General features: G+C 32.2%; 1 protein-coding gene across 1 annotated transcript; it reads left to right on the top strand.

Annotated features, from left to right (window-relative positions):
* The first annotated feature begins 339 nt into the window (after nucleotides 1-339).
* Nucleotides 340-12,383, top strand: LOC18033234 (protein LURP-one-related 6). Its single transcript, XM_006420699.2, has 4 exons — nucleotides 340-531; nucleotides 637-723; nucleotides 11,870-12,073; nucleotides 12,215-12,383. Exons 1-4 carry the CDS (start codon nucleotides 340-342, stop codon nucleotides 12,356-12,358), a joined length of 627 nt encoding a protein of 208 aa, XP_006420762.2. The 3' UTR covers nucleotides 12,359-12,383.
* Nucleotides 12,384-16,404: the final 4,021 nt, after the last annotated feature.

The following is a 16,404-nucleotide window of genomic DNA, read 5'->3' as shown; positions in this document are numbered from 1 at the left end:
GCCTTGGAAAGGCTTGGATAGTGAAATCCTCAAGCCCGGTGTGCTTGGAGGCGTGGACGTAGGCGGGGATTGCCGAACCACGTAAAAATCATTGAGTTAGCTTTCTCTTCCCTTACTCATTTATTATTGTGCTTTTATTGAATTTATTGTTTTCGAATTTATTAAGGCATTAGATTAAATTGTTGTGTGGTTTGCCTAGAATAATTTTAAAATCCCAATTCACCCCCCCTCTTGGGTTGCCTAGCTAGTATTTCATTTGGTATCAGAGCGAGGTGCTCTTGTGTAGACTTAACCGTCTAGAGTTAAAGATTAATATCAACCCAAATTAGTTCAACTTTCATGGAAGACCAATCCACCACTAGACCTCCATTCTTTGATGGTAATGACTATCCTTATTGGAAAACTAGGATGAGAGTGTTTTTACAAGCCTTAGATTATGAACTATGGGAAATAGTTTGTGATGGTTCATTCATTCCTAGGAAGAATGTTTTAAGTGAATTGGATAAGAAAAACATGACTTTAAATTCCAAGGTTATGAATGCTTTATTTTGTGCCTTAGATAAAAATGAATTTCATAGAGTTTCAAATTGTTCTAATGCCTATGAAATTTGGAGAAAACTTGAAATTGTGTATGAGGAGACTACAAACAAGGAGGAATTTCATGAAGTGTCGAATTTGGCACTTATGGCAATTGGAGATGAATCGGATGATGAACTTGATGTGGTAAGTGATCCAACCTATGATGAATTGTATGATGCTTTTAAAGAATTGCATGATAATTGGATAAAAATTGGTAAAAAGAATGCATGTTTTAAAAAGAAAATGGTAGAGCTCACAAATGAAAATGAATCTCTATGTGCAAAGATTACATGCCTAGAATTAGAGAATAAAATATTGCATGATAGAGTTGCATTATCAAATGAGAAATCTAGCACTTCACACAAGCATCTAGAATCACATGTAAATGACTTGAAAAATGAAAATGATGCTTTACAAAAATGCAATGGTTCATTAAATGAAAAGATTAAAGGACTAGAGTTAGATAATAAAATTTTGCATGATAGAATTGCATCATTTAAATGCAAACAAAGTACTTCATATGAGCATGAAAAATCACATGTTGGTAAATTGATGAAAGAAAATGAAGTGCTTAAGAAAAAGAGTAATGAGCTCAACGAAATTGTGTTAAAATTCACAAATGGTCAAAAGAACTTAGAAAAATTACTAAGCACTCAAAAATGTGTGTTTGATAAAGGAGGACTTGGGTATAAGCCTTACTTGAAACAAAAATATTATAAGAATTATTTTGTTAAGGCTACCTCCACAAGTGATCATATGATTATTTGTCATTATTGTAATGGAAATGGTCATATGAGTTTTAGATGTCCAGTTAAGATAAATGCGTATTATGGAGCAAAATGTATTTGGATTCCAAAAGAAATTAAATCTAACGTTCAAGGACCCAAGAGTATTTGGGTACCAAAGCACACAACTTGAATTTGTTTTGTAGGTACCACAATCAAGGAATGGTGGAGAAGTTCCTTGATGGAAGGTTGTAAGGATAATCATTTGAGCATGATCTAAGAGAAAAAGATGAGGCAAGATGATTTAATTATTTTGGTAACAATTCTTGCCATATTAATTTTGTTGAATGAATCATGATAAATAAAATTGCGAAAGTATGCTTATATGTTTACATGATGGAATTATCATTGTGTGTAATATTGAGTGATTTATCATGATGGATTTGTTTGATGTTAATGTTTATGAAGTGTTTAAGCATGATAGTTAAGTGGTGTGTTTAATTTATTCACTTTTGAATGTTTATATGTTTAATTATTGTGAAAATCTTTAGTCTGCACAAGTTGTAATGAATTGGTCATAACTCCTTCTAGAGAACTCCAAATCCAGCTCTGTAAAATTTATTGGAAAGCTAACTTAATTATCTTTCCAACGGTATATAGCTTGTACATTACTTCTGGCTCAATCAATACAGTTTTTATTCCGAATTTGACCTTTCTGCATTTTATTTTTGAATGCTTATAAGCACTCCAAATCAAGTCTGCACATGTTGTAATGAATTGGTCATAACTCCTTCTAGAGAACTCCAAATCCAGCTCTGTAAAATTTATTAGAAAGCTAACTTAATTATCTTTCCAACGGTATATAGCTTGCACGTTACTGTCTGCCTTAAATTGGACTACCGGTTAGCAAAACTGGAAAGCCGGATTCGCAAGGAACGCTTGCTGGACCAAACCGGATTTCCGGTTCTGTCAATTCAGAATTCCGAATTCGAGCTGCATTTTGGCAAATCGGCAAGCCGATTCTCTCTTGCTATCTTCTGGATCCAACCGGCAAGCCGGTTCGTGTTATCCGGAAAACCGGATTTGCGTGAAACATTTGCTGGAACCAATCGGATTTCCGGTTAAGCTCATTTGGCAATCCGGTTTCGGGTGCTATTTCAACTATTCATCTTCTCCCTCTCTTTCGGCTTTCCGTTTCTCTCTTTCTCACTAAAAGCCGATTACTCCTCACTTGATTTCATTCCAAAATCCATCATTCTCATTCGTTTTCAATCCAAATTGATTCATATAAATTATTCTCATCCATTCTTGTGTCTAAAATCATCTCTAAAATCATTTTAATTGATTCAAACTTACACTTTTTACTCAATATCTTAAAAAATTTGAATTTGTGCATTTTGAGTATTTCAAATTACCACTTCCATAGTGTGCTCTCCTTATGGATTTTACCATAGTTTTCTATTATATTATGCACCTACATTTTCATATGCATTGTTGCTTTCATTGTGGATTGATGATGATTATTATTTGATATTTGGATGCAAATGTTTTATTTTGAGCACAAAAGATAATCTTGGCAAATTTGATGTTGGTATTTCTCTTGGCTATTCAAACACAAGCAAAACTTATGGAGTGTATATCAAAAGAACTTTGATTGTGGAAGAATTTATACATGTTATATTTGATGAGTCTAATTCTTCCTCTATGGAGAAAGTTGTTGTTGATGATAATGTAGATGAAAAGCTACAAGAAGATTATCAAATGATAGCCAAAAGAATGCACCACTTGAAAATCAAAAGGAGCAACATAGAAACAAATGCGGAGTAAGATGAAGGTACTTCTCAAACACTCCCTAAAGATTGGAGGTATATTTCTTCTCACCTTAAGAATTTAATTTTGAAGATCCATCACAAGGTGTAACTACTAGATCATCACTTAAAAATATATGTGAGCATTTGTAATAATGGATTTGATCACTTGTTCTTTAGCTCATAATGATGGCTTTTTAGCTATGTTGATTTTGATGATCTATAATGGCATATGTTGATTTTGATTATCTATATATTGCTATTATATACTTATGCTTTGATGACAAAGAATGTGCTTTGATGATTCCATTGTAGTTGATGAAATTTGATCTTATGGAATCTATGATTGGTGAATGGATACATTTTTTGTATGCTTTCTTGACGTATTGTTAAATATCCATTACTTGCTTTAAATAATATCGAAAGGGGGAGAAATACATGATCCTTGAGATCTTGGCGCATATGAGAGTGTAAATTATATTAAAATGTCACATTAGATCTTTGATGAGTTTAGTTGTCTTGATTTCTAAAATGTGATTAGTAATTATATATTTTTTGAATTGTTGACATTATGCTCTTATGACTTTTGCATTCCCTTGCTTAGCTTATTACTTGTTCTATTTTGGATAATATGCTTTTTGAGCATTTTTATTGTCCAAAGGGGGAGACAAAGTAATAAATCATTTTAATGATATAAATTGGGGGAAATAATATGCATTTTGAGCATTCTTTTAATGGTTGATATATGATTATGGAATCCTCGGATTTAATTGTTACAAGTGTTTGAGGAATTCATATTGATTTTGATGATTAATGATTATATGTGCATTGCTTGATGAATGGATGGAGTTGTTGATTTATTATAATTGTTTAAGCTTATATGGAAGTATTTTTAACCATGTTGTGTATTTAAGGATTTGTTCATTTTTAAAGGGGAGACTTTGCCGAAAATTTTTCTCGCACAAAATGGGTAATATCTTTATTGAATTATTTTTAATGATTTTGTTTCAATTGCATCTATCTATCTTTTCTTTTCTTTTTATGATGAAAGGGGAGATAAATATGATATTTTTTTTGGATAAAATCATTTTGATTAAATTTTTAATTGGCTATATATTTAGGGGGAGCATATAATATGTTTTTGAATAATATGCATTTTGAGTAATTGTTTTGATAATTGATATTTGATTCTTTTGATGATTTTGATGATATGTGATTATGGTGAGGACTTGATGATTTTGAGATATGATGATAATTTGTGAGTAATATCACTAATCTTGTATTTGAGGTGATGCTTGTTGTTAGGGGGAGATTTTGTTGAAATTTCTATTCGGACAACATTGGTAACAAATTTGCTACTCTTATTCTTTTCCTTTACGTTTTCTTTTTTATGATGAAGGGGGAGAAGAATAAATGTTTTCAAATTTATAAAAATTTGCTATTTTTTTTGCCAATTGAGTTTTTTCTTTTTGATGATGAGGGGGAGAAAAATCCATGTATTTAAATATGTTAATTTAGCTAATTGGCAAATTGTAAAAGAAGATTATATTTAGGGAGAGCAATTTGTGTAATCATTCTTTAAATACATGAAATGTTTGTCATCATAAAAAAGGGGGAGATTGTCAACATATATATTTTCATAATGATGATTTTGATGATAACAAATAAGATTAAGAATGATTAATCTTTTAAGCTCAAATTATTTTTTATATATTTTAAATAAATCATTATTTTCATATTATAAATGTTTTATATTTAATGAAAAAATGATTTTATGAAAAATGATTGTGTAAACACATGAAATGTTTGTCATCATCAAAAAGGGGGAGATTGTTAACATATATGTTTTCATGATATTGATTTTGATGATAACAAACAAGATTAAGAATGATTAATCTTTTAAGCCCAAATTATTTAATATTCTTTTTAAATAAAATCATTATTTTTACATTATAAAGGTTTTATATTTAATGGAAAAATGATTTTATGAAATTGATTGTTTTTATTCTTTTTAAATAAATCATTATTTTTACATTATAAATGTTTCATATTTAATGGAAAAATGATTTTATGAAATTGGTTGTTTTTCAAAGTTTATGGTTTCATTGAAAGAATTTTGAAAACTTTGAAATAAACAAGTATTGCTTGAAATTTTGGTAAAGGACTTATTTGAAAAGTTTCATAGTATTTTTGGCTATATCATAATTTCAAAAAGTTTTGGGATTAACAAAGAATTATTTAGAAATTCTAAAATTGGACTTATTTGTAACGTTTCATAACGTTTTGGGCCATACTATAGTTTTATAAAGTTTTGGGGTCAAACTATAAATTTTGGGAAATATTTTACTGTAGCAGTTACTGTAGCAAGCGGCTTACCGGATGCTGATAAACGGCAAGCCGGAGACGGGGCAGTAAGCACCAAAACGAAAGCGGCTTACCGAATATGGTTAAACGGCGAGCCGGTTACGACCAAAAATGTGTATAACGGCTAGTAACGGCTAGTTTTTGAGTTCAAACTATATAAACTCAAAACCAATTCATTTTTGGTAACTCAAGCAAGCATAAACAAGTGCACACAACATATATTGAGCTTCCATTTCGTAAATCATCATTTGTTGAATCATCATTGAGCTATAATTTGTATATCCACTCTTAAAGAGTGGTTCATTGTTGTATTTATCATTTCTTATCAAATTGTGAGAGTACAAGTGTGAGAGACACTTGGGGTGAAGAGATTGGAGAGATAATCTCTTGTTGTAAAGGTTCATTGACACCTTGAAGTCAATTGTAATCGTTTGAAGCCTTAGAAAGGCTTGGATAGTGAAATCCTCAAGCCCGGTGTGCTTGGAGGCGTGGACGTAGGCGGGGATTGCCGAACCACGTAAAAATCATTGAGTTAGCTTTCTCTTCCCTTACTCATTTATTATTGTGCTTTTATTGAATTTATTGTTTTCGAATTTATTAAGGCATTAAATTGAATTGTTGTGTGGTTTGCCTAGAATAATTTTAAAATCCCAATTCATCCCCCTCTTGGGTTGCCTAGCTAGTATTTCAGTATGGGGTATCGACTTCATGGAACCCTTTCCCCATTCTTTTAGCCTTCAATACATAGTGGTTGCTGTTGATTATGTATCAAAATAGGTAGAAGCAATTCCATATAGAACAAATGATCACAAGGTGGTGATAGAATTTTTTAAAAGCAACATTGTTTCACGTGTTGGATTCCCTCGAGCGATAATCAGTGATGGTGGTGCCCATTTTTGTAATAAAGCATTCAATACTCTTTTGACAAAGTATTCCATCACTCACAAAGTGCCAACCCATATCATCCGCAAACTAGTGGCCAAGTTGAGATCTCCAATCGAGAAATAAAGCATATATTAGAAAAGACGGTGAGGTCATACAGAAAAGATTGGTCATTAAGACTTGATGATGCATTATGGGCATATAGAACGGCTTTCAATACCCCGATTGGGATGTCACCTTACAGGCTAGTGTTTGGAAAAACTTGCCACCTACCTGTGGAACTCGAGCATCATGCATATTAGGCCATCAAGAAATTCAACTTTGACATGCACCAAGCTAGTTTAGAAAGAAGATTACAACTGGCAGAACTTGAAGAAATTCGCAATGACGCATATGAAAATGCCAAGATTTACAAGCAGCGAATGAAAGTCTTTCATGACAAGCAAATTATGAGAAAATCTTTTACTCCAGGTCAGAAAGTGCTTTCATTCAATTCTCGCTTGCACATATTCCCAGGTAAGTTATGCTCTCAATGGTCTGGCCCATTTATTGTTCATACTGTTTTTTCACATGGGGCAATTGAAATTAAGGACCCAAAGAACAGTGTCACGTTTAAAGTTAATGGTCAAAGATTAAAGCCATGTCTAGAGTATCAACCACATGGAGAGGATACCGAAATAAATTTGAGTGACCCACCAGATTTGAATTGAGTTTTTTTTCTTTCTTTTCGATGATTTGATTTTTTTTTCTTTTTATTATTCTTTTGCTAATTGAAATTATTTTTGCATAAGTGTGTTTGTTTAACCATTAAGTTTTCTCTTATCATTGTTAATCATGAGTACCATAGCTAAACAGTTCCTCCTGAATATTCTTAAACCACTTTAACGTGTAAAATCTCATCTCAAAAGGCAGATTTGATTTTGTAAAACATATCGTATTTGGGCTCTGCAACCACCAGAGTTGGTATCCTATGTTGAGGATTTAGAAAGCCAACTCAAATACATTGAGAGAAGTGTCTACAACATCCAGTTGGAGCTTGAGGTAAATTCAATAAAAGAACGATTTTAATTTTCTTTGTGTGTTTTAATTTATTTTTTATGTTTGTGTGCTTTAGTTTGTTACCCCGGTGAAGTGACGGATAACGGTACGCCGTGACAATCAAGTTGGTTACTTCAGTTTCTTATAATAACTGATATTTTGAGGCGAATGTATGGACAGAAATGAGATTCTAGCACAGCTTCACAATCGATTCCCTTCACTTCCTCAGAATGCCCTCCTTACAATATATAAAGCTCGATCCGAACGCATGCGATTGTTCATGAGGAATAACATACCTGCTGACATTCGTTGGTTAATTGAGGCTAAAGTACGATTGGCAGGTGAGTTACCTCCAAAATTTATTGCATACATGCCTGGTTGTGGTAAAGGAAATTATGCAAGAAAACGAAGAGCTCGAAGAATTTATGTTGCTTGTCATAAATGTGCCAGAATGAGATGCAATAAAACTCATGTTCTTTAGGAATGATGTCTAATAACAGGGAAGATAAGATTCAATTCATTAGGGATGGCTTGAATAAGAAGTCATTGGATGATATCCTTCTGTCTCTTGAAACGCATCCCAGTGGATATGTGCAAGGAGTGATTCTCCAATTATGGCCATTATTTGCCAGTTTATAAGAAAACTGGATGGGAAGCCTATCCTCGACCTATAGAGAGCGTTCAAGCCATTTCTGGACGTAAAACCAGAGAAAGATGTGAGCCACAGTCGCAACTACCTGTAAATATTCTTTTACTTCACTATTATTTTATTTCACTATTGTTTTATCTTTTCCATTATTGTCTTTAATAATTTTATCTTATCATTGTTTCTTTTTCTTTTTACTGTTTCCTTTTTGACTCGCGAGCCATGTGCTTTACGCGTTATTTGACACTGACATGCCACCTTATACACAGTTGCGATCCACTGTCACCAAGATTCTTAAATATAACTTTTTGTTAAGCACTCACAAATTATTTTTGAGAAATATTTCAATAGCAGCTACTCCCAATAGACAATTCAAGAACATTTGTGTGCTTTCTGGATTTAACTATGGTAAACATGAGTTCGTTGAGACAACCATAAATCTTGGTCGAAACATAGCAGAGAGAAAATTACACTTGGTGTATGGAGGAGGTAATAGAGGGTTATCAAAATTAGTCTCAGAAGCTGCTTTTGTCAAAGGCAGCCAAGTGTTAGGCATCATCCCAAGAGCCCTAAAACCTTTGGGCAGTTTGTCTAACCCACCGATTGGAGAAGAGTTAGTCGTCTCAGGTATGAAAGAAAGAATAACTGAAATGCTTAATCATGCTGATGCTTTTATTTTCTTTCTAGGAGATCTTGCAACACTAGAGGCACTTATCACACTAGCATCTTGGGCCCATCTGCACATTCATCAGAAACTCATTGGTTTGTTAAATGTCAATAACTTTTATGATGGCTTCATCGCATTTCTTAACCGTGCAATAAAAAACTATTTCATTCCTTCCAATGCGAAAAAGCTTTTTATTTGTGCTCACACTGCTAATGAGCTACTTGATATGTTACAAGCTTATAGACCGGAGCCAGACCCATGGACCTTTGTGTTGGAGCATCCAAATAATGACGGTAACAGTAGTCGCAGTAAGAAGTACAAATTAGATTTAACTCTCTGCCTATAAATATTTTCTTCTGTGTTGCACCACCCAGGTGATGTCTTATAAACTCTACTTCTTTCCTTTAAAACATTGAGGACAATGTTTCGTTCTGGTTGGGGGCAGGGAATAGTCGACAATTGTGGAATCTTGGTTAAGTTTTTACTAATTTTTTGTTATAGAAACTAACTATTGCTAACTTTTTGTATTGAAGATGGCTGAATATGGAGTGTAGTTACTCTAGAAACGCATCTTCTTCGTTTAAAAAAAATTCAGATATTTTTTTTTCTTTATTAATTTTTTTTACAATCATATTTCTTCTTCTTTCTAATTTCTCCTTTATAAATATACACTTTCAAATTTTTTGAGTCGAAGATGGCTGAATATAGAGTGTAGTACCTCTAGAAACGCATCTTCTTAGTTAAAAAAAAAAATTTTCTATCATTTTAAGTGTAACTTTTCTAAATTAGTTTTTTTTTTCATCATTTTCACCTTTCTGCATGCATATTTTCCTTTCATGTTTAGAATAGGTTGGGGGGTAAAATGTTGTTTACAAAAAAAAAATTGTGTGATTTGTTTTAACATTGGATGACATGATGAATTTCAAATTTTAATATTTGTATTATCTTTGGTCTTAAGTGATGTTACGCTATATTTACTACTCTACATGTTGATGTCGGAGACAAATATAAGTTGCTTGAAGGAATGAACATGTCATAATAAGTATCAAGTGAGTTTTTCAGTCTATCATTTTACTTGAAGAGTAACCTTTTTGTCCATTCTTTATACAGCTTAGCAGTTTATTATTTTATACACGGTCTCTAGATTTCTTTTGAGTTAACCCTTAAAAAAAAAAATCATTTTGGATTTGAATTTTGTTTTCGCTTTATTTGCTAGGGACTAGCAATAAGCTGGTTGGGGGGTGTGTTGAGTGTTAGAAAATGTATATTTATGAAGGAGAAACTCGTCATTTTACACTTCAAGTTTTACTAACACCCTTACTTTTATGTATTTAAGCTTCTTGTCATTTAATTATGTGTGTTGTATTATAATTAAGTATTTTATGTATTTTAGGGGCATCATAGTCATTTCACAATGAACAAGAGATCAGACTGTAAAATGGACATCACTTTTGAACTCAGAACGGTCGAAAACCTTAAGAGGAGCATAAAAAGAAAAATGGTACCGTTCACATGTACGGTACTATTCATATGTACAGTACTGTCTACGTTACTGTTCACGACATTGTTCACATAGACGGAACGATGACGTGGCATTGACCGATGATGTGGCATTGACTGATGAGGTGTCACGATCCTGTTGGACTAAAATTCTTATGTACTGTTGATCAATGACATGGCAGCATATCAGTGGACCAAAAATCTCGCGTACGGTACATGCATTATACAAGATTATTTTCAACCAAACCGCGTCACTGTTCAAGCCGGGTCAAACCGTGTTATTGTTCAAACCGCGTACTGTTGACTGATGACGTGGCACAATCCTGAGCGTCCAAACTTTTTTTAATCTGATGGTCATAATTTACTCAATGTATCTATAAAAAGGAAGCCTCCCCCCCTAATTTGATAGCTCTGAATCCATTTTTGGACTCCATTTTCTGTAATTCCTTATTCATCTTGTATTTTTTACGTATTTTAATAAATTTTCATTTTGCCCCTAGTTCAATTATGAGTAGCTAATTTTCTTTCAAGTTTGGGTTGAAGGTGAATCTCAACATGTGTCATGAGCTTTATTTGGTAAATTTATTTTTTTTTCCCCTCTAATTTTTGTGGATTTTTTTACTTCTCGTCGACAAATAATAATAATCTTGTCTAAATACCGCCCTGGTTTCACCGGCTCCCTAGTACAATGTTATTATTATTTGGCACGATAAGCCCTTAGCACCATATTGATTAGAGTGTGGTTCATGAGGTGTGGATTTCCCCCTCATGATTTAATTGGCACTAATAAAGAATATTTAGCCCATGGTGCATGTTGATACAGATCCAGATACCCAAGTACGTCATTTCAATAGATTTCTCTTCAATTTATTCTCGTCATTTCAATTCCAATTTTAGGATAATCGAAGTCACTTTCACCACAAATCCAACCACCCTCAAACAAAATTAATTCTACATAGAATTAAAATCCACCTCCTCGTGGGATCGACACTCGTCACCATTAATATATTCTACAATAGATTCGTGCACTTGCGAGTTCAATAAAATTTGCACAACACTTATCCCCAATTTTTTGTTCTTCATCTGTTTTTTCAATTCTCCTTTCACCAACATTTGAACTTGGGTCCTCATGCATCGTACCAAATCGGCACTTCTCCTCATTCGTTAATTTCTTCCATTTTTCAACAATTGTCGCCCTACAAACTTTTTTGATCCCTTCTTGCATGACCTTTTTTGCTTCATGCTTACTGTACACAACATTTTAGTTCAGCTAATTACGTCAACAAAATAGATAGTTATAATAAGAACTTTATTCAAAGCAATAATTTTATACTTACAAAAAGTGTATCCACGCTCTCTAACCAGGTCCTCCCCTTTTGCCTTCTGTGGACTCCATTTTATAATTGTATGCTATAGTTTAAATCCCGAAATAGACCACACATAAATGTAGTATCAAGGCTGGACCCAGAACAATGGGTAAATTCTTAGCAAATTATTGAGCGCCCATCTTTAGTATTCCTAGCAAAGAGTGTAGAGCTCAAAACAAGCAAACAACACCTAAAACCAAACAAGAAAAATTTAGGGTACCCATAGAAAAATAACACTTAAAAATCAAACCTCAAAAAATCAACCACAAAATACAAAAAAATTAAAAAAATAGAAGGGTTACGCTTTTGACTATGAAGGATCTAAGAAGTTAGTGTTTACTTTAAAAGAACCACCCAGCAGTTCATGTTTAGTGAGGAACAGTTCCATAAGGATCTCCACTGAAACTACAGCCAGAAGCAGCAACTTTGAGGTCAAAGGTTACTTCCTAGATAAAGACTGCATCATTGTTGATCCCAGTGGCAACATTGTAGCTCAGGTATACAATCAACTCCACGATATAAAAGCTGTAGACATTGCTTTATTTTTATTCATTTAAAAAGAAAGCAAAAGTATGCTAAAGCTGCAGTGTTCGTTTTGCTTTTGATCACTTAGTGATGATTCCGTTTAAATATTACAGATTGGAGTGAAAAAAGAAATAAAAGACTTGATGGAAAGCAAGGATCTGTATCACATAGTGGTGAAACCGGGGATAGATCAGGCCTTTATTGTTGGAGTCATTGCCACCCTCGACTACATTTATGGCGAATCTACTAGGTGCTGATCAATCAGAATTTTTACCAACTAATGCCATTGAAACTACGTAAAATCATGGGAACATTGCATCCCCTTCTAAATATCTTTCTTCAATTTCATGCTTGAATTACAATGCATCAATCATATCAGGATTGAGGGTTTCTTTGCCAATTTCATGCTTCCAAGCCATTAATCATCTCTTCAACATCAATTTTTCATCATCTAAATATCTTTTTTCACTCTAAATTACCAAACTTCTAATTGTTTCAAATCTCTAATTATTTCACACAAAATTTACAGTACATCATAAAAACCAAAAAGATCAAAATTACCTCCTCACCTTGCCGTTAACTCACAAAATAAAAAGGAAAGAGAGGAAACTGTGTTCATCTTCAACACCTCAGGATGACAGCGACCACTTCATGGATTCCACTTGTTATTTGCTTTGAACGAGATGGTGCCTTCGATCTTGCGTGATTACTAAACAAATAGAAGAGAGAAAATAGAGAGAAATTTGTGATTTCAAAGAGAGCTGTGACAGATTGGTAATGGCCTGGGTGAAACCCTCAAAAAGCAAAATTTTATTTTGCAAGCTTTGGAACCGGTTTAACAAGTTAACCATTTTTTTCTCTTTTTTATTTCTTTTCAATCTCAGCTGTTGGATTCATTTTACTTGAATCCAACGGCTGTGTTTACAAGCCGGCATGATGCCGGGCCTCAATGCCCGGCATTGTAGCTTTAGCCATGGATTCAAAATTCTCTTATCTATGTAACTGTCTCTTCTTCTGGCAATGGTATAGTGGACCACGTTAAAAAGCTTTTTATTTTAAATTTATAAATAATTACATTTTTTTATTTTATTGATTTTATTGTAGGAGTATTTTTAGATATATGTATAATAAATGAAGGCATTTTTGGCTTTGTGTATTAATTTCTAAATCTTACTTTGGGATATTTTTACTAATTGATGTAAAATCTGATTATTTGAGAATCAAATAGTTAAATAATTACTTTTGATATTAATTATTAAACATAATTTAGTTGCTAGATTGTCAAATAATTATTTGACAATTTAAAGCAATCCCAAACATGCACTACATTTGATTGTAATTTTATTTTTTTTAAAAAAAAGAAGAAAAAGGAACTTAAATGTCTATTAAAATGATCCTTCAAAAGAAATACATAATGATGCATATGTGATCTATAATAGTTTAGATTTGATTCAAAAAAGGTCTATGTGTTGGCGTTATGCTATAATAGTAATTATTCAAAAAAAATTAATCATGTTTTGAAAATCACATTTGATGAAATAGAAAGCGGAAAAGGTAAGAAAAAAGTTTTGAATTAAAAATAATTATTGATGAAAAGTTCAAAAGTTTTAAGCCCTTTTTATGCTAGTAAGATCCTAAGACGGTTAATTTCTAAAACATCTTAAATTTCTTACATGCGAGGATTTAATTAGTTAATAATAAACAAATTTTTGAATCGTGTTATGAAATAATTTTTAAAGTTATTTTGGTCAAACTTAACGAAAATACCTTAAACTTCATCTTCAACATAGTGAATCATATACTTCAATCCAACAGTGATAATCATATTAATTTACCAATAATATATTAAAATATGACCGAAAATGGAAAACTCCTCTACAAATTTGAAGCATAAATTGATTCAATGCAAACAAGCTGAGAAAATTGTAGTATACAAATTCTTTCTTATTTTTGTTTAGTAATTTTAGCTTTTAATATATAATTTCAAGATATTGTTCTAATCCAAACTGTTAATGATGTTATTTTAATTTTTAATAATTTGAATGCTATAAAAATATGCAAATGATGATTGCTTAATGAGATTGCTCTTTTTTTCATCCTTTGAAAGGGCATCAATGGGATTGCCTGTGTTGTGTGTGTACAATATTAAAAGAAAATAGCATAATTAAATAACTAGAAAGTCTTGAAACGTGAAAACGAAAGAAGATGACAATAATTCAATAACGTCATGGGCACTGCAAGATGAGCATCCAATCAACGCTTGACAAGTCTACATCCAAACTTTCCTAGCCAGTGGAATCATCATTTTCTATCCTTGTTCATCAAACAGATTGAGGAATATTTTTATATTCTTTTTGCTTTTTTAATTATGAAAAATTTAATTATAATTTAGCCGAATCATCCGTTTCTGTCCTTGTTCATCAAACAGATTGGGAATATTTTTCTTTTTTAATTATGAATCTTTTAATTATTATTTAGCCTGAGCTTAATACCCTCTTCATTTTAAAAAAACGTGACCGAAACCTCTTATTTTCAACTCCGTAAATTTTATTAATTCAAAATTTCAATTTTATTCGACAAAATTTTATTTATTTTTCTTACAATTTCTAAAAATATAATATTTCGGACACGTGTTGGATATAGGTATTTTTTGTCTCCAAGCATTTGCTGTAATGTTATAGTTTCCTTATGTTCAACTAACACGGAAACTCCTAAATGATTGACTTCCAGCATAATCTGGTAAGGCAACTCCCTCTAAGTGCTTCGAATACAGAGATGAAACCAACATATCATTAACTTCCACGTTGCGAAAGGCCAAACTTTTTGTCTTCCACGCGAATAATTATCAACCCTATCATGCACCTTCGCTGCAGTGGAGGAATGCTCAAACAATCAAGATCAACAAATTTTAACAGCTCACGTATCACCGGGCCCCACTTAAATTTAAAGAGAGCGATCCCCCCAAACTAGCAAGCCACACCCAGTCCCCTATCTAGCTAGTCTCTTGTCCTTTTTACCTAGGCTACCTTCTTCCTTATTTATTTTTCATCTAGAAGTGATGCCGTTTTGTTTGTCATTTGTGTCGTCACAAAATTTACAGATGTTATTGAGGAAGATTTGCCATTATGGTACAAATAAATCTGTGTTATTAGGTAAAACATAAAAGTATTTGACTTTTTCGATAACCAATTAATTTTTAAAATTTTAGAGAATTTTTTAATTTCAATTTCTAAAATTAAAATTAAAAAAATATTGAAAAAATTTCCTAAAATTAAAAAGTTGAACTATATTATCTATTCCACATTTTTATAAAGAGCATGAATATCTAAGTTGGATGAGATATAGTTAGAATAAACTTTGCTGACTTATCTATACTCCTAAGAGTTTCGACAAAATTAAAAAAAGGAAAAATTTCAAATTAACCCTCATAAATTAATTATTTCTTTGTTTTTAAATCTTTACCTTATTCTAAATTTGATCGAAAGTAGGGATGGCAATTGTACCCGTAAACCCGTAAACCCGCCCAAACTCACCCGCCAAAACCCGCCCGTTGTGGGTAATTTTACCCGTTGCGGGCGGGTTTAGTATTATAAATTAAAACCCGCACATGGATGCGGGTGAGTTTGGTATTAACCTTATATCCGGTGGATACCCGCATGGATATCCACCAAACCCGCAATATTTTTTTAAAATATTTTTAATTTAATTTTAATCTAAAAATGTATAAAGAAAATAATGTCATTAATTAAATTACCAAATAGCCAAAGGCTCAAAGTTGTTTATGTGTGTATGTGGCCTATATCTTATTCTAAAGTCATAATCTAAAGAAAACTAAATGTATTTTCCTTCGAATTAGTATTTGAAAATATTAATCTTAATTATTATTATAAGCATTGTGTTGGATGGGTGCTTATGGTGGTGAATGAAATGAATATCTTCTCTTGGAGCTTGTTTTAAATAATAATATGAAATGTAATTATTATTTTTAGATACTAGTTTGTGTTTTTTAAATGGATTTGTGTAATTTATACTTAAATTTGAGAATTTGTGTTGAATTGATGTGGAAATTTTAATTTTTCATTTATATTATTTAAATATAAAATTGAGTATGTTATATGGAATTTAAAGTTATTATTATAAATTTATATATTAAACATTTGTGATTTTAAATACGGAAACCCGTAAAAAATCCGCCGGATACCATTGCGGGTTTGGTAATTGTTAAAACCCGCTGCGGGTGGGTTTTTGTAAAAAAATTAAAACCCGCTGCGGGTGGGTTTTTGTAAAAAAATTAAAACCCGCT

The sequence above is a fragment of the Citrus clementina genome, unplaced genomic scaffold, assembly GCF_000493195.1.
Source record: "Citrus clementina cultivar Clemenules unplaced genomic scaffold, Citrus_clementina_v1.0 scaffold_9, whole genome shotgun sequence".
NCBI classification, from domain to species: Eukaryota; Viridiplantae; Streptophyta; class Magnoliopsida; order Sapindales; family Rutaceae; genus Citrus; species Citrus x clementina.
The sequence above is the reverse complement of the archived record's forward strand: the minus strand, read 5'-3'. Positions and strand labels throughout refer to the sequence as shown.

Coding starts and splice junctions, on each gene's coding strand:
- LOC18033234 (XM_006420699.2), top strand. CDS start 340: ATGGAAGACCAATCCACCACTAGACCTCCATTCTTTGATGGTAATGAC. Junction 532..636: donor ACATGACTTTAAATTCCAAG/GTTATGAATGCT, acceptor ATTGTGTATGAG/GAGACTACAAACAAGGAGGA. Junction 12,074..12,214: donor GTGGCAACATTGTAGCTCAG/GTATACAATCAA, acceptor TAAATATTACAG/ATTGGAGTGAAAAAAGAAAT.